This window comes from Mauremys mutica, chromosome 2, assembly GCF_020497125.1.
Source record: "Mauremys mutica isolate MM-2020 ecotype Southern chromosome 2, ASM2049712v1, whole genome shotgun sequence".
Lineage (NCBI taxonomy): Eukaryota > Metazoa > Chordata > Testudines > Geoemydidae > Mauremys > Mauremys mutica.
Window position 1 is genome coordinate 651,375 of NC_059073.1, and position 18,924 is coordinate 670,298.

Below are 18,924 nucleotides of genomic sequence, written 5' to 3' on the forward strand. Positions count from 1 at the left end.
ATTCAAATGTCCAAACAATCACTAAATTGGCAACTCGTAACTAGTTCACAAAACTGGTGGGGAGGGAGAGGTGATGGGGAAATTCAGGGGGGTGTACACCGGGTGTAGGGAAATCCCTGGGTTCTTCTCCCTCCAGACTGCAGCGGGGAAACGAAACCAAACAAAATTACATTTCCTGCAGTACTGGATTCTGTTAGGACTCTGAGCCTTGTTGCCTCTGGCTACTCTTGAACTAAAATAAAAACCTACATGAGCAAACTCCCCTGCCCATTCCACACCCAGCCCAGCCATCAATCTCCTATCTCCGCCCCTTTAACTCACAGTCTTTGCGTGAGCTGCCTTCACAGACAACCACCAAGATCCTCATTTATAACCAGCCCACCAAGAAGCAGCTGCCTGATCTGCCCAGGCTGTGACAGCAGGCCGAAGATGAAGGCTTTTCTTCTCACCCTGCTGGTGGCGGTTCTGTGTGTGGAGCAAGGTGAGATGGTGCTAATGATTCCTCTGTGCCTGAGAGAGAGCCAGGGAAGCAGCTAGAAATGGCAGGGGCAGAGGGGGATTTTTGCAGCACCGTTGGCAAAGATTCTACCTTTCAGTGGGAGCTGGCACTTCTGCAAAGCTCCCTTTGCAGCCAGCCACTTGGGAGTGCGAAGCAATGGCTGGTGCATTGGTTGTCTTTCCAGCACTAGCTTGTGTGGCTGTAATAAAAATAGCTCAGTGCAGGCACAGGCACAGCAAGTTATCTCCATTTCATGATGCTTAGAGGGATGCAGTGCTCTGGATGCAAGAGGGAGCACAGCTCTGTGGATCTGAGCTCTTTCCAACAGCAGCTGTCTTGAGAGGCCTAGAGGGGGCTAAGGGGGGCTGACTAGCTCTAGAGACCTGTCTAATCATCTCTTAAAGAAACCTTTTATACGGTTATCCTCGGAGCCAGGCTCTTTCACTCAGGGCGATCGGTGCTTCTCAGCATTGCTTTCTTGCAACCATAACTTTTGCAAGTTCTTCTACTGTAATCAGCTAAAAACATAAGGGTCTGATCATGATCCCAGATACAGTGGAGTAAATCAGGAGTAACTGCACTGAATTCAGATAAGCCGGCGCAGTGGAACATTGGCACAAATGAGATCAGACTCAGGCCCGGCGTTCTTACAATGCTGCAGTGGAATCCCAGTAATATTGGAGAGGGAGGGGGGCTCAGAGCAGTAGGTTCTGGTTGGAGGAGCCATGGGTTGATTCTTAATGGAGGATAATTTTACTTCTCCAGCTCTTCCTGAGCTCATCTGCTTTTAAAAAAATATAAGGAGGTCTGAGGCAGTTTGATACTTGGTTTGGAACAGGCATTTGTGGAACAGGCTTTTATTTGATTATTTATTTGCCACTAAGCCTAGGAAGAACAGGCTCGGTTATTAACCAATGAATGTTCACTTGTTCGAAGATTTCCCCACTTATCGTCTCCCAGATGCTGTTGTTTTTTTGATTGTCTATACAAATCCATTAACCCCCTCTCTTACTGTTTACTCACATTAACGTACATAAATAAATCACCCCAAGACCTGCACCAGGTGCCAGGATAAACTGCAGCCTGAGCCCAAGGAAACTGACCAGCTCCAGCCACCTGGATTTCTTATTCTGTGGGGTCCATAGTGAGAAAGAAGGAGTTGGTTTCTTGCTGCACTTAAGAGGATCTTAGCTGCTCCCTCTACATACTCACTCTGGATCCCACACCGCAGAAATCTGCTGGCCCCTGTGCCTGGACAGTAGACGCCCTTCGCCAGGCAAATGGGGTTATTGCAGGTAGCTTTGTCCCTAGAGCAACAGGAATATTCCTTTTACCATGCAAGGAGCCTCTCCTGAGGAATTCCCTTTGCTTTAGCTGCCTACTCACTAACCTGCCTTGAAGACATAACGTGGAGTTTAAGTGCCAAGAACTGGGCGGTTGAAGGAGAGCAGTGGCTGCGCGGAGAACACAGACAGAGCTGGCGTGGGCAGTAACGGTTTGATGCAAAGCCCAGTGATGTCAGCGGGAGTCTTTCCACTGAGTGAGAGCAGCAAAGAATCCTGTGGCACCTTATAGACTAACAGACGTTTTGCAGCATGAGCTTTCGTGGGTGAATACCCACTTCTTCAGATGCAAGGAAAAGGATAAATGGACACAAATCAGATATTAGGAATGGCAATATACAAAAACCTGTAGGAGAACACTTCAACCTCCCTGGCCACACAATAGCAGATCTTAAGGTGGCCGTCCTGCAGCAAAAAAACTTCAGAACCAGACTTCAAAGAGAAACTGCTGAGCTCCAGTTCATCTGCAAATTTGACACCATCAGCTCAGGATTAAACAAAGACTGTGAATGGCTTGCCAACTACAGAACCAGTTTCTCCTCTCTTGGTTTTCACTCAACTGCTAGAAGAGGACCTCATCCTCCCTGATTGAACTAACCTCGTTATCTCTAGCTTACTTCTTGCTTGCATATATATACCTGCCCCTGGAAATTTCCACCACTTGCATCTGAAGAAGTGGGTATTCACCCACGAAAGCTCATGCTGCAAAACGTCTGTTAGTCTATAAGGTGCCACAGGATTATTTGCTGCTTTTACAGATCCAGACTAACACGGCTATCCCTCTGATACTTTCCACTGAGTGCGGTGGGCATTGGGTGGGGTGTGAGAGCCTTGGCCGAGCTGTGCTCTTTGCAAGGTCAGATTCCACAGGTCTTATCTAAGGCATTTCCTAAGGGCTGTGTTGTTTCTCATGAGTTCTTCAGTATCTCTAGTAGCTGAGCACCAAAAGCTTCTTCCCCTGGCAAATTGTCTCATTATCTGCTTGATGGCAATTGGTTTTTGCTCTTGCATTGCTTAGGTTCCTTGTTCTGTAGTTTCAGTCACAGATTCCTTAAATAATTCCTCCCTCTTCATTGCATTTTCTATTTTTAGACATTTTTCATGAGCCCGCGGTTTCTGTTTTTCCTCTGTAATGTACTCGTTAGTACTGGCATTTGACTTCGTGCCGTGTGACATTTTGATGAAAAAACTAGAATGACAGAACATTAGCCTGGCACACATTGACTATGGCCACGTCTACCCTAGCGTGCTTACAGCGGCAGAACTGTACCAATGAAGCTACACCTCTGTAAGATCTCTCGTGTGGCTGCTGTATGCCGACCGGATAGAGCTCTGCCCTTGACAGAATTAAACCACCCCCAGTGAGTGGTTGTAGCTGTGTTGGTGGGTGAGCGACATAGCTCTGTCCACACTAGCAGTTAGGTCAGTGTAACTTATGTCACTCAGGCATGCTCACTCTCTTATCTAGTGTCATAGAATCATAGAAATGTTGGGCTGGATGAAACCTCAAGTGGTCATCAAATCCAGCCCCCTATGCTGAGGCAGGACCTAGTAAACCTAGACCATCCCTGACAGGTGTTTGTCCAACTTGTTCTTAAAAACCTCCAATGACTGGGATTCCACAACTTCCCTTGGAAGCCTCACAGTTCAGGTTTTCTAAACCTTTTATCATTTTTGTTGGACTCTCTCCAATTTGTCCACCTCTTTGGGTGCCCAGAATTGGACACAGTACTCCAGCTGAGGCCTCACCAGCAGGGGCGGTGAGTTATATGGGCCTGTGGTGCCCGGGCTCCAGCAATATTCAGGGGTCGGGGGCCCAGCTCCACCAGTGTTTGGAGCCGGGTCTCTCCCCTGGCTCCTCGCGCCACACCCAAGTGTCCCCCAGCCCCCACTTGCTGCTCCCGCCTGCCTTCCCTGGGTCCCAGAGCCTCCCTGCCTCTCCCCTGCTGCTCGGCATCAACTGCCACTGCAGGGTCCTAGCACCCCCAATCCCCACTGGTGCCAGGGCAGGCTGGCCCTGCCCTTCCTCCTCGGACCCTTCCCTTCTCCAGCGGGACCCTCCACCAGCACAAGGGGACCCTCCTGCCTGCAGTCACCGCTCCTACCCCACGCTGGGCAAGGGGCAGCCCCACCCACCACCCCCAGTGAGGCTACAGTGAGGGGCAGCAGCAGGGGAATGTGCTGTCGGGTGGGGGGAAGGGAGGCCCTTCCCCCAGGGCTCGCTCCTGCCGGCAGGGAAAGGGTTGGGGGGAGTCCTCCTCTCTGGCCCCAGCCCTGGGGCAGCCTGCTGGCACCCCAAACTCCTCATCCCTGGCTCAACCCCACCCCAGAAGCCCGCACCCCCGGCCAGAACCCTCACCCCTCACCCCAATCCTCTTCCTGAGCCCCTCCCACACCCCAAACCCCTCATCCCCAGCCCCACCCCACAGCCCTCACCCCTCACCCCAACCTGCTGCCTGAGCCCCTCTCACACCCCAAACCCCTCATCCCTGGCCCCACACCACAGCCCTCACCCCTCACCCCAACCTGCTGCCTGAGCCCCTCCCAAACCCCTCATACCAGCCCCACCTGAGAGCCCTCACATTTTAAAATTATTTTTAAAAATATATATCGGCTTACAAGGCAGGTGTGTGTGGTGGTGGGGTTGGGGGGTGGGATTGGACCCGTTCTGGGCACCACCAAAAATTATACAAACCTGCCACCCCTGCTCACCAGTGCCAAATAGAACAGGACAATTTCCTCCTCTGTCTGACATTCAAGACTCCTGTTACTACACTTGAGAATGATATTAGCCTTTTTTTAAACTGCATCACATTGTTGACTCATATTCAATGTGTGATCCACTATAACCCTCAGCTCCTTTCCAGCAGTGCCACCACCTAGCCAGTTGGTCCCTGTTTTGTAGCTGTGCATTTGATTTTTCCTTCCAAACTGTAGTACTTTGCACTTAACTTCCTTGAATTTCACTTTGTGGATTTCAGACCAATTGTCGAATTTGTCAAGGTCATTTTGAATTCTAACCCTGCCCTCCAAAGTGCTTGCAACCCCTCCCAGCTTGGCATCATCTGCAAATGTAATAAGCATACTCAGTACTGGCCTCTGCGGGACCCCACAGGATTCGCCTTCCCAGTTTGACACCGAACAGTGTTTCAATCAGTTGTGCACCCGCCTTATAGGAATTTAATTTAGAACACCTGGCTTTGCTTTGCTTATGGGAATGTCATATAGGACTGTGTCAAAATCGAGCTATATCACACCTACTGCTTTCCCCCTATCCACTAGGCTAGTTGTCAAAGAAGGAAATGAGGTGGGTATGGCATGATGGTTTCTTGAGAAGCCCATGCTTATTTTTTCTTATAACCCTATTACCCTGTCTGTAACATTATGGCTTTGGAAAGGAACGTGCTGAGAACTTATTTACAAATGGGTATCACAGAGGGTGTTGGGGGAACTTTTCAGAGGCATAAATAGCAGTTGGGTGCCCAGCTGCTATTTCTGCCTTTGAAAAATTCCTCCTCTGTGTTTTGGGTCCAATCCTGAAGTCCTTACTCAGTCGATGCACAGGGAAACCTATCACTGACTTCAATGAGAATTTAGCCTGAAATAGCGGCTGAGAACATCAGGATACGGTGCACTTTGATGCTCATTAGCAGCAGGTGACAGGGATGGGGATTAGAATAATAGAATCATAGAAGATTAGGGTTGGGAGAGACCTCAGGAGGTATCTAGTCCAACCCCCTGCTCAAGGAGGATCAATCGCCAACTAAATCATCCCAGCCAGAGCTTTGTCAAGCCGGGCCTTAAAAACCTCTAAGGAAGGAGATTCCACCACCTCCCTAGGGAACCCATTCCAGTGCTTCACCACCCTCCTAGTGAAATAGTGTTTCCTAATACCCAGCCTAAACCTCCCCCACTGCAACTTGAGACCATTGCTCCTTGTTCTGTCATCTGCCACCACTGAGAACAGCCGAGCTCCATCCTCTTTGGAACCCCCCTTCAGGTAGTAGAAGGCTGCTCTCAAATCCCCCCTCACCCTTCTCTTCTGCAGACTAAATAACCCCAGTTCCCTCAGCCTCTCCTCGTAAGTCATGTGCTCCTGTCCCCTAATCATTTTTGTTGCCCTCTGCTGGACTCTCTCCAATTTGTCCACATCCCTTCTGTAGTGCAGGGACCAAAACTGGATGCAATACTCCAGGTGTGGCCTCACTAGTGCTGAATAGTGGGGAATAATCACTTCCCTCGATCTGCCGGCAATGATCCTACTAATGCAGCCCAATATGTCATTGGCCTTCTTGGCAACAAAGGCACATTGTAAACCAGGAACAAATAACATGTCTCTGCAAGCCTCTAACATGGGGTGTGTTTTCCTTTTGCAGCTCACTCGCTGGTGTGCTTCACCTGTAAGGATGCGTCCTCCAACTGGGATTGTCTGGCATCAACTACATGTGCAAGTGATGAAAACTACTGTGTGACCACGTATCTTGGTGCAGGAATTGGTAAATTTGGGCATGATCTGCTTATTGTCTTTCCATAGCGCTTTCCCAGATGACATCCTGCCCCAGCTCCAGATCCCTGGGTTTTCCTTCCTCCTTCTACTGGAAGGGTGGGACATCGCTGATGTGGAACTGGGAAATCACTCCTTGAAACCGAATGGCAGGAGAACTTTTCTGGGATGCGCTAAGTGCGGGAGCCCCTGTGCTCATTAGTGAGGTTTGCACATGAGTGAATGACTGATCTAAGGGCAGTGCAGGCAATGTCAGGCTTCCTGTATGCCAATGGAGGGGATCCATATCTACCCCTCCAGTGTTGGCTGAAGTCCTGAAATGAGGCTCTTTATAGCCCAGTCCTGCAGCCGCTCCCCAGCCATACAATGGTTTAAGCACCAAACATCGCACGTGCCGGTGCAAGGTTCCACTATCGGCATGTGCAAGTGAGAGAATTTGCACATTCCAATCCCAGTGCCTGGCTAGTTGTGCATGCACAGGAGGAGGCCGGGTTGAAGCCTTTTTGGATATATTGGTGTCTGCTGCTTAATAAGCTGTGCTGTGACCTAACTACTACGAGCTCTTTAAAGTTCTGAGGCTCAAGAGCAGGAGACAGGACTAGTCACTTCCGCGCTGCATCCCCGCAGCCCTCACTGAACTCCCAAAGCCCTGTCCCAGCATGCAGTGGGCAGAGTGTGACAATCTGGAATGGATTCTCAGAGTTCTTTGGCTGTTCCCACGTCCTGACCAGGAATCTGAAGGGGATGTTCCCAGATGGTTACAAATGGATCTGTAACTGCTAGGAAGAGACTAGTGCTGTTTTCAGGGTATATAATAGCAGTAGTGACTTAAATCGCTGGGCATTGAGTGGCAGAGCTAAGGCTCTGAGGCCATTAACTGCTGAGAAATGGCCTCCTCACCTCAGGATTGCTTAGCTACATCAGTACAATTATCTCCTTTGCAGAGCTAAGGAGCTCCTCTCCGAACTCTGGGAAACTTTTAATCTTGAGTCTCTTTCTCTTGTTTGTTTTTCCGGTTCAGGCGGACATTCCGGGCAGAGCATCTCCAAGGGATGTTCTTCAGTTTGCCCCAGCGGTGGGATAAACATAGGGATAGCAGCCACCTCTGTTTCCTGCTGCAGTTCTTTCTTGTGCAACACCAGTGGGACCAGCAGCGTCAAAGTCAGCTACTCCGTGCTGGCCATGGCAATCTTGGCCAGCTTCGTCTATATCAGAGCTGGACTGTGATCGGGCCAGGACAAAGAACTTGATGCCCTGAAGAACCTGCTCAGGCTTCTCCAACAAGACACCAACCTCCCCTCTGTGCAAAGCTATACTGGGGTTACCGATGGTGCCCTTTCTTCCAAACTCTCTCTAAGATCCCATTAGACAATACCTGCTCTCTTGCCATTCACAAGGAAATCTTGCTGCTTTCACTGGGTGCCCCTCTGTGCCTCTCAGCAGATCTGGATTGCTGCTCCCATGGTTTTGGGCACAGGAGGCCTGGGAAGCTCAATTGAACAGTGCAGCCCCACTGGGTAGATGCCTGCTTGCGCTCTTAACCCATCAGGAAATGGTGGATAATGTTGTCAGGGCGTCTGCTTTTATACCCGTAGTCCCAGTTGATGGGGCTGATTTAAAAAAACGGTCAGGGCTCACCAGGAAATGTTTTTCCCAAACCCCCTCCAAAGCAGAATACTTAAACACCCCTGCCTCTTGCTACCGCAGAGACATTTCCCATCCACGTCACGCTAGGGATCAGCGCCAGACTGACTGCTGGGAAGGCATGATCCAAAACCAAACCCCAGATACATTCACCCCCGATTGTCTGTTTTCTTTACATTGTTTTCTTTATTCTGCTGCTTGGCTGACTTTTCTTATGTAAAATGAATGCAGTGCTCACATTGTGAGCATCACACCTGAATAAACACCTTCCTGTTCTTGCCTGAGCCCAGATGTATTGTGTGTCTGCTTGCTTGCTGGAAAAACAGGGTGTGTGAGGTACCCTTAACTGAAAGCTCAACTCATGGGTGCAGCACAACGGCTCCTTGGGACAGCTGCTCTGTGGTTCTCATAGGCGCCATCTCTCTTCTCACTTTTCATCCTAACACAGACCTTTACCGCCCATGCCTGCCCCCATCCCCCCTCCACTACGGGGCCCTAAGGAACGAACACTTGAGTTGATTATTCCCCTGCTCTTCCCAGCTGTGGTTGCTGAGACTCGTCCCACAGACCAGATGCCGCCTTGCATCGCTTTACTCCCTAAAAGCTCTTTCAGATTCAGTCCGTATGACTGAGGCTGGACACGATGAATCGTGAGTCTGGTCTACCATAGATGTGTCGATGGGACTGGAGCAAACACTATGGGAGCAAAACCGCTGCGGGATCAGTCTGTATGTTAGATATTAGCATCTCTCCAATTCCTGCCCGGCATCGTCAGTGAGTGCTGACGGAAAACCCTGCGGCTATATTTAAAAACAGCCTTAATGAGCAAACTCCTTCAATCCCTTGTCGTCATTGCAGAGCGCCCCCATGCGGGCAGGTGTGGTGTTGCAGGCCAGCCCTTACTTTGTTTTCCCCTCACCCAGGGTAGTGGCAAGTCCAAACAGCCTGTTAAATGCTAAAGAGCACCCCCTGGTGGAGGGTGTCATTTATTAACAGAAAAGCCCAGGCAGAAAATCAACAAAATATTCACCCCAACATCCCGGCAGGTGACAAGTTCATCTTAGCCCATGTGCCCCACCTGAGTCCCATGTTCCCCTCTACCCAGGCTCTTCCCCCGGGGTTCCCTTGGTGCCACTCTCTGCCCTGGGTTGTGCCTCTTGCCCCTGCTGGAGTAACGTCCTCCTGTGGAGCCAGGGGGTTGGGGAAGTCCATCCGCTGTGACCCTTCTCCAAGGAAAACAGGTGATCCAGGTGAGACTGGGCTTCTAGCCTGTGGTGTGACTCTGTCCCTGCTGCTGTGACCTCACATGCACAGGGCATGCAAGATCATGCTGCATGGAGGACACCATTTTGCAGGGTGCGCCATTCCTCCTCCATTGACGTGACTTCACACACACGGTGCATGCAAGGTCATGTCGCAAGGATGATGACATTTTACAGAGTGATACTGGTGTGGTCTGAGGTCATGCTGGTGGGGACAGAACAGCACACTCTGTGAAGAGCCTCTTCTGTGCATCATAGGATCATAGAATATCAGGGTTGGAAGGGACCTCAGGAGGTATCTAGTCCCTGCTCAAAGCAGGACCAGCACCAACTAAATCATCCCAGCCAGGGCTTTGTCAAGCCTGACCTTAAAAACTTCTAAGGAAGGAGATTCCACCACCTCTCTAGGTAACCCATTCCAGTGCTTCATGATGACATTGGACAAAAAGGACATGGGCTTTTATATCAGTTCTACAGAGGGACAAACTTTACAGAAACAAGACTGTCTAGCTTCAAAGTGGCTGCATGGCTTGCCTTGGTTTCTGTTAAATTTAACATAAATTAATTTCCTGAGTTTCTAATATTTGGGGGTTTTTTTTTATAACTACAAAATTGTAGCAATAGTTTTTAACCCTTAAGATACTGAGATGCACTTTCAACCTTAACTCCAGATTAATGAAGACAGCTGCATGGAAATTCTAACTCACCCTGGCTTTCCTGACTACTCAGAAACAATGGCACAAGGCAGAGGGTCTTCCAGGCAGAGGCTCAGATAGGAGGAGTAAGGATATTTTTGTGGTTAAATCACTGGCGTGGGACTCAGAAAATCTGGTTTTAGTTTCTGGCTCTGCCCCAGTCTCCTTGTGTGACCTTGGGCAAGTCATTTAACCTCTCCATGCCTCGGTTTCCCCATTCAGATGATGATAGTGGTTGAGCAGAGGCCTGTTCTCTAAATTGTTCAAAGTAACACAAGTCCAGCTCACCTGGTTATGTAAAATTGTTTAGACAGGCAGTGAAAACTGGTACAAATTGGATCGTTTTGAGTTACAAGTTCAGGGGACGGGGGAGTCACTACATGAGAGGAGTGGGATGGGTGGACTGGAAAGAGTGAACATCACCTTCAAGGAGGCCATCCCCACCATCTCGTGATCCTCCAGGACCCACCAAGCCTCCTGATCAGACTGAGCCAGAGAGCCATCACCATCTCCACCAGCTTCAGCTAATTCCTGAACAACACCAGGGGTGTGAGACTCAAGCTCCTGCTGTCACCTTCCCCCTCCAGGGTTATTTTCCTGACCCTTCTTCTCTCTTCTGTTTTTTATTCCATGCTTTCTGCCTGCTGGCTGAGCTGGCCAAATCTACTCCACCTTTCGCAACACTACTGCGAGCCTGTGACCATTAAGACAAGCTAAAAGCAATGCACCCCGCCCCCAAACCTAAATCAGGCCTGGTCTACACTAGGATCTTAAATCGAATTTAGCAGCGTTAATTCGAACTAATCGCTCAACCGTCCACACCAGGAAGCCATTTAATTCGAACTAGGGGGCTCCTTAGTTCGAATTTGGTACTCCACCCCGACAGGTGGAGTAACGCTAAATTCGCACTTGCTAGCTCGAATTAGGCTAGGTGTGGATGCAAATCAAACTTAGTAGCTCCGGGAGCTATCCCACACTGCACCACTCTGTTGACGCTCTGGACAGCAGTCCGAGCTTGGATGTTCTGAGCAGCCACACAGGAAATGACCCGGGAAAATTTGAAATCCTTTTCCTGTCTGGACAGTTAGAATCTCATTTCTTGCTTTGACATCGGGGCGAGCTCCGCGGCACCTGCAACGATGCAGAGCTCTCCAGCAGAGGAGTCAGCCCAATGCAAGAATAGAAAGAGATCCCCAGCATGGACAGACCGGGAAGTCCAGGATCTGATCGCTGTGTGGGGCGAGGAGTCTGTGCTGTCGGAGCTGCGCTCCAACAAGCGTAATGCAAAGACCTTCGAGAAGGTCTCCCAAGCCATGACACAGAAAGGATACAGCCGGGATGCGATGCAGTGCCGCGTGAAAGTCAAGGACCTGAGGCAAGGCTATCAAAAAGTCAGAGCGGCAAACGGACGCTCCGGAGCACAGCCCCAGACATGCCGCTTCTACGAGGCACTGCATGCCATTCTCGGTGGGTCTGCCACCACTGTCCCACCAGTGACCGTGGACTCAGTGGATGGCATAGTGAGCCAGGACAGTTCCTACTCGATGTTCGCCGATGGGCAAGACGACGAAGGGTCCGTGGAGGAAGGCGCAGGCGACAGCGAACACAATGCCGCTTTCCCTGACAGCCAGGATCTCTTCATCACCCTCACAGAGATCCCCTACCAACCCTCACCGGCCGTGAACCCGGACTCAGAGTCAGGGGAAGGATCAGGCGGTAAGTCGTATAAACAAGAAAATATTTATTTGCTCGAAAACATGTATACCAAAAATATAAATTCTATCTATAAATACTATATCTAAAAGTTTTTAAAGGGAAACTAAACGAACAGTAGGTCTACACAGATTGGGATGGAACAATAGTCCTCCATGGACAATTCCACAAATGCTTCAAACAGTTCCTCAAATACCCTCCGCAGGAGGTTTCGAGGAAGAGGTGCCTTATTTGGTCCTCCGGTGAAGCTCACTCTTCCACGCCACGACATCCTCAGATACAGGGGAACCATCGCCTCTACCAGCATGGCCGCGTAGGGTCCCGGTCGGTGAAGTGCTTCCCTTAACATCCTTTCTTTCTGCACTCGAGAGACACGCCTCAGGGTAATCTCGTTACTGAAGTGCTGCATCTAATTAGGGCAATTAGCGAATAGTTACTGTTCTTAATGGTTTACTTATACTTTGCATAACAAAGCCCCGCGCTTAGCAGCCACGTGCTGTAGGCCACACAGGAAAAGCATACATTGATCTTTCCCCTGCAGTGTCGGGAGTGGCTGCAAAAGGGTCATAGTATCTGATTTCCAGATTGCCTTTAGCACGACGGCACAGCTATCCGTTAACTGATAAGCATAATGTACTGTAAGGCTTACCAGGACTCTCTGCTAGAGGGATTCTGCTATCTCTCCCGACTTCTCCGCTCTCCTGTTCAATGGCGCAGCCAATCAGAGCGTAGGCCAAAATGTTGTGCTTCTCTGGAGACCACGTGACACTTGTTGTCCGGTACGGTCTTCTTCATAGAAATTGACTAGACGGTGTTCACTGTTCGCCAAAATGTATCTGTACAAGGAAATCACTAACTTTCCCCATCACACAGCTTCGGCTCCTTCCCGGACTGCCCCGGCATCCCCCTCGCAGAGACTGGCAATGATTAGACGGCGAAAGAAGAAGACTAGGGACGACATGTTCGCTGAACTGATGGCCTGCTCCCGAGCAGAGGCTGCAGAGCAGAAACACTGGAGGGAGACCCTATGTGAGCAGCATCGCACACTCATGGAACGTGAGGATAGGTGGCGGCAGGAAGACCAGCAGACCACCCAAACGCTGCTTGGTCTCATGAAGGAACAAACGGACACGCTTCGTCGCCTTGTTGATGTCCTGCAGGACCGCAGGCTGGAGGACAGGGCCCCCCTGCAGTGTCTCTGCAATCGCCCTCCCCAGCCAAGAAGTCCTGGCCCCCCCTCACCCAAAAGTACAAGACGGAGGGGTGGTAGAGGCCGTGAGAACTGTCACTGAACCAGAGCAGAGCGGCCGTGTACCCCGCACTTCTCACGTTAGAAATTTGTAGAAGTGCTTCCCGTATAGGCTCAGCCAGTCCCAAATCCAAGGTTCATCCCCCCCACTGTTTATTAGATTAATAAAAGATGTTTGCTGTTAATCACTGTTTCCGTCATGTCTTTCCTGTCAGAGGATTTTTCGGTGTATGGGGTGGACAGGGGTTTCATACTTGCACGGTATAGCCTACAGTACCAGGGTACAGACTTGGGGAAAGGATCAACTGCGGGGCACACACACACTGCAGTCAGTAGGCACCAGGGTCATTCTGTGTTGTGTATGCTGCCCCTGATCATTTCGTAATGTGTATGCTTGTCCAGGGTCCTAGCGCCTGCCACGCCATTACTGTGAAGGCAGGCTGCCCTTACGATGCACTTGCAACGGATCCACGAGCCTATCCGCTGCCCTGAGCCCCAACAAGAGCCCTCATCCACGGACAGATAGTCACCCTTCTCCCACACCCATCACCCCTTCCCACGCAGAAACCCGCAGCCCACTGCCGTCATCCAAACCCCTATGCAAAGAAGGCACCACTCGCCCCTTCCTGCAAACCCTCCCCTTCATGCAGAACCACTGTCATCCGTCCCCCACCCCAGGGACCTATGTAGGAGCAGGAGGATGTCAGTCCTCTATGGAGGAAGCGGTCTGTACGTCAGTGCACACCGTGCCCAGCACAGTATGCGTCCATGTCTCAACACCAGAACAGAAATGCAAAGTAAAAGAAAGATTTATTAATAATGAGTGTAACAATTAATTTGCTTAAAAACGTGCTTTGGAAGTGGGGGAAACTTGGAGAACGCGGCATGTAGCCGCAGATCCAAATCGACACAAACTGACACAGGCCCAGGGTCAGTTTCTCTTGAAAGCAAGTGGAGAGTCATAGGTTACCCTGATCTCCGAGGAAACTTGCTTTCAAAGCCTCCCGGATACAGAGCGCTTCCCGCTGGGATATTCTCTCGGCACGGGTGTCTGGCTGAGCATAAACTGCAGCCAGGCGATTTGCCTCAACCTCCCATCCGGACAAAAAGGCCTCGCCCTTGCTCTCACACAGATTGTGCAGCACACAGCATGCAGCAATAACTACGGGGATATTCTTTTCGCTGATGTCCGAGCGAGTGAGTAAGCTCCGCCATCTCCCCTTGAGACGTCCGATAGCACACTCCACCACCATTCTGCACTTGCTCAGCCGGTAGTTGAAGAGTTCCTTCTCTCTGTCCAGGGCGCCTGTATAGGGCTTCATTAGCCAGGGCATTAGCGGGTAGGCTGGGTCCCCGAGGATCACTGTAGGCATCTGCACATCCCCAACCGTTATTTTGTGGTCCGGGAAGAAAGTACCTGCCTGGAGGAGTCTAAAGAGACCAGAGCTCCTGAACACACGTGCGTCATGAACCTTGCCCGCCCACCCGACGTTGATGTTGGTAAAACGTCCCCTATGGTCCACCAGTCCTTGCAGCACCATGGAAAAGTAGCCCTTTCGGTTAATGTAATCGCTGGCCTGGTGGGCCGGTGCCAGGATAGGGATGTGAGTCCCATCTATAGCCCCACCGCAGTTTGGGAATCCCATCGCGGCGAAGCCGTCTATGACAACCTGGACGTTTCCCAGGGTCACCACCTTTGAGAGCAGTTGCTCAACGATTGCGTGGGCTACTTGCATCACAGCAACCCCCACGGTAGATTTGCCCACGCCAAAGTGGTTCGCTACTGACCGGTAGCTGTCTGGCGTGGCAAGTTTCCAGAGGGCTATGGCCACTCGCTTCTGCACACTCAGGGCTGCTCGCATCCGGGTGTCCTGGCGCTTCAGGGCAGGGGCCAGCAAGTCACAGAGTTCAAGGAAAGTGCCCTTACGCATCCTGAAGTTTCGCAGCCACTCTGTGTCATCCCAGACCTGCAGCACTATGCGGTCCCACCAGTCCGTGCTTGTTTCCCGGGCCCAGAATCTCCGTTCCACACCATGAACGTGACCCATTGCCACCATGATCTCCACTGCCCGGCGTACCCTGCTTTCTGAGAGGTCTGCGCCACTCTCCTCACCGCGCTGCCGGAGCCTCCTCGCCCGATTTCTCAGCAGCTGACTGTTGCAGAGGTGGACGATAAGGTGCGAGGAGTTGACAACGGCCATAAGTGCAGCGATGATCGCAGCGGGCTCCATGCTCGCAGTGCTGTGGCGTCCGCGCTGTCACTGACCAGAAAAGTGCGCGAACAGATTTCCCGCCGGCGCTTTCAGGGAGGGAGGGCGTTTGTGAGTGACGGTTGAATGATGACAGTTACCCAAAACCACCCTCGACACATTTTTCCCCCAGCAGGCATTGTGAGCTCTACCCAGCATTCCAATGGGCAGCGGGGACTGCGGGAACTGTGGGATAGCTTCCCACAGTGCACCGCTTCCAAAGTCGACGCTGGCCCCGTGAATGTGGACTCAGAAATTCGAATTAGTGTATTTAGTATGGATACACAAATTCGACTTCATAAGGTCGAATCCACAAATTCGAACTAAGTTGATTCGAAATAGTCTTGTAGTGTAGACAAGGCCTCAGACTCTGATTGCATCAGTAGCTCCAGACTATCTACACTAACCTTTACTCTTTTCCCCAAGAAGAACAGATACCACACCCCACACACACAAACGACTTCCAAGCAGAGGCCTCTCTCTGTATAAAAGGCTCCATATAGCTAAAGGAAAAGGGAATAAGGGATATTGGTTGTTCCCAGTATTGCCAACCCCAAATGCTCAAAAATCATAATTGAGGCTCACCAAAAATCATGAGACTGGCTTTAAAAGCATGAGATGATGTAAATATAACAGATCTGGGGTTCTTTTTATTTGTTTTACACTTTTGGAGACTTTAGGGTGCACTGGGGTCACGTTTTGAAGCTTTCTCCACAGCCACCAGGGCTAGAAACTTGCTTTTTCTTTAAGGATGTAGGCTGAAATTATCACATACCCACCTCACTCCAGGAGCTGGGACTTTAAGGAAAACAATAATTATCATGAAACTCATGAGAGTTGGCAACGCTGAGTTTCATAGAGTCCCAGGCCAAAAAGGGACAGTATGAACCCCTCTCTAAAACACACCCCAGAGAACTCCCTGGAAAAAAATCCTAAGGATTATTTTTTAGAAAAACATTGAACCTTGATTTAAAAATGGCCAGTGATGGAGAATTCACTACAGCCCTTGGTCCGTTGTCCCAATGGTTAACTCCCTTCACTGTTAAGTATTTACATCTTATCTCCAGTACAATGAAAGCCTTTACATGTAACACTTTATATCTCAAATGCTTTAACTGTCTCCTCCCTCCCCTCCCATTTTTTCTGTCTTTAGTAAAAGGTTGAATAGATGTGAATGACGGTGGTTACAATCGCAGCCAGCGGTGGTAGCTTGATGTGGACATTCCAACGGTGCCTTGTGGAGGCACCTTTAAAAACTGGCTGTAAGTAACTTGCCAAGAGTCACCCAGGAAATCGGTGGTGGAGAAGACAATCAAACGATGGTCTCCCAAGTTCCAGACCAGCATTCTAGCCACTGGCTCACACCAAAGCGTGTATGTGCCTAGCTACAGAGGAAGGACTGAGGAGGTAGCATCTACAAATAATGCATAATCCAAAGGGATAGCCCTAGGACTAGACATGAAGATCAGTTATCTCTATACTCCCTTGCCCTCCAGAGGACTTTGCTAGTAATCACATTGCTTATGACCCTTCTTATATACAGGAAAGGGAGGCTAGTTGCAACCTTTCCGTTCTAACTGCTCTAGTAAATGCCTGCTTGTCTGCTAATAGATTTCTTTGCAACGAACGGGGCTAGAAACATGCTAAATGGTAGAGTCCTAGCTATAAACTCTCACCAGACATCAAGCAAACAGGGTCTCCCATCCAAGCACTAAGCACCCCCAACTCCACGTAGCTTCTGAACGCAGGCACCTTCAGGGTGGCATGGCCACAGATAGAAAATGGGTGAAAAATAAGAAATCTTAATGTAGTTACAAGAATCATAGAATCATAGAATTCAAGATCAGAAGGGACCATTATGATCATCTAGTCTGACCTCCTGCAAGATGCAGGCCACAGAAGCCGATCCACCCACTCCTTAAGCAAGCGACCCCTGCCCCATGCTTCGGAGGAAGGCGAAAAACCTCCAGGGCCACTGCCAATCTACCCTGGAGGAAAATTCCTTCCCGACCCCAAATATGGCGGTCAGCTGAACCCCGAGCATGCGGGCAAGACTCTCCAGCCAGACCCTCTGGAAAAAGGCTAACAATATCCTATCATTGACCCATTGTACTAATTACCAGTGTGGCACTTAATTGACCTATTGACTAAGCCCGTTATCCTATCATACCATCTCCTCCATAAACTTATCTAGCTTAATCTTAAAGTCATGGAGGTCCTTTGCCCCCACTGTTTCCTTTGGTAGGCTGTTCCAGAATTGCACTCCTCTGATGGTTAGAAACCTTCGTCTAATTTCAAGCCTAAATTTCCTGACTGACAATTTATATCCGTTTGTCCTCGTGTCCACATTAGCACTGAGAGGGCGTCAGAAAGGGCTTTATTAACCATTGCCCTGCACAGGGTGTAATCCTTCCTCTCTGTGCAAAATGGGTGTTAAATGGTACCAAATAACAATGGTAGCATTTTACACTCATTTTGCACTTTAGCAAATGATTTCATAAGATGCAAAGTCCGGAGCACAGGATCTGGTCCAAGAGGTGACTATAGTTGGACCACCATGGTAATAGTGACCATAATATAATTAAATTTAACATCCCTGTGGTGGGGAAAAAACCAGAGCAGCCCAACATTGTAGCATTTAAACCCCCATGACTTTTTAACTTTTCATCCGGATTTGGGACCAAAAGATTTATCGCCACCTGGAACTTTTTCACAGGATGGAGCTTCTCTGTCCTGGCCAGCTCCACTGGTGACCCCCGTCTCTCTCTCTGCACCTAGAAGGCAGGGAGCAGGGTCCCCACCCTCTTTGCTGTTGGAACCCGGTATGTAAAAGGTTAAGAATCACCAGATTCGACAATAAAGTAGGGATTTTCCACCGTGGTGTCTGGCTTATGCAGTGTATTAACCATCTCCTTGTGCAAAAGCTTTTGGCACAAGAATGCTGTAGTCCTTCTTAGGCATAAATAAGTAAAGAATGTTGTTACTGTTTAATGTGTTCAATTAGCTGTTTTAATAAGGTATTTATGAGGTTATATTATGTGAATCACTGGCTTTAATGACAGGTTTCAGAGTAGCAGCCGTGTTAGTCTGTATCCGCAAAAAGAACAGGAGTACTTGTGGCACCTTCGAGACTAACAAATTTATTTCAGCATGAGCTTTCGTGAGCTACAGCTCACTTCTTCGGATGCATAGAATGGAACACACAGACAGGAGATATTTATATATACAGAGAACATGAAAAGGTGGAAGTATGCATACCAACAGGAAGAGTCTAATCAATTGAGATGAGCTCAAACCGTACAGAACCAGTTTTTCCTGCCAGAGCCAGCCCCCAACACTCTGTTCCCTCAGAACTTTTCCCGCCATAAAGACGATACAATATCTTGTTCAGCACCAGCGCAGGGCTGCGGGGCTGTCCGTTCCAGTGGCAGCGCCTGTACGGTTGGGTCTTCCCACTGCTCCAGAGCCAGTGAGAAGAACCCCACCTCTGGAGGAAGGAGAGGCCTACCATCGCCACCCCCCTCCTGCCCCCACAGCAAATCCACCTTCCCTCTGAAGGGCCCTGCTGCTTCCCTGGTGCTCAGCATCCCAGAGGGTCTCCCCGCCCGCGACGGAGCCCATCCGTCGTCGGGACTCCCCAGTGGTCCTCCTCGAAGGCTCCCAGTCAGCTGGAGAGTCCAAGGTCCTGGGCCTCGCATCCATACTTCGTGTCCACTGCACCTACAAATAACAGGGAAAGGTTTCTGTGCTGGGGCATCGTTTGTTG

General features: G+C 50.0%; 1 protein-coding gene across 2 annotated transcripts in view; it reads left to right on the forward strand.

Moving 5' to 3' along the window:
* The first annotated feature begins 301 nt into the window (after positions 1-301).
* The window catches only part of LOC123364259 (lymphocyte antigen 6E-like), a 49,596-nt gene continuing 30,973 nt past the window's right edge, over positions 302-18,924 (forward strand). The window contains exons 1-3 of one of the 2 annotated variants that reach the window (XM_045006208.1): positions 302-481; positions 6,219-6,338; positions 7,368-8,288. In XM_045006208.1, coding sequence (XP_044862143.1) covers positions 430-481; positions 6,219-6,338; positions 7,368-7,573 — 378 coding nt within the window. In that variant the 5' untranslated portion in view covers positions 302-429 and the 3' untranslated portion in view covers positions 7,574-8,288. Of the gene's footprint in view, positions 482-6,218; positions 6,339-7,367; positions 8,289-18,924 lie in introns of those variants that run through there. The other variant, XM_045006209.1, reaches the window with a different exon arrangement.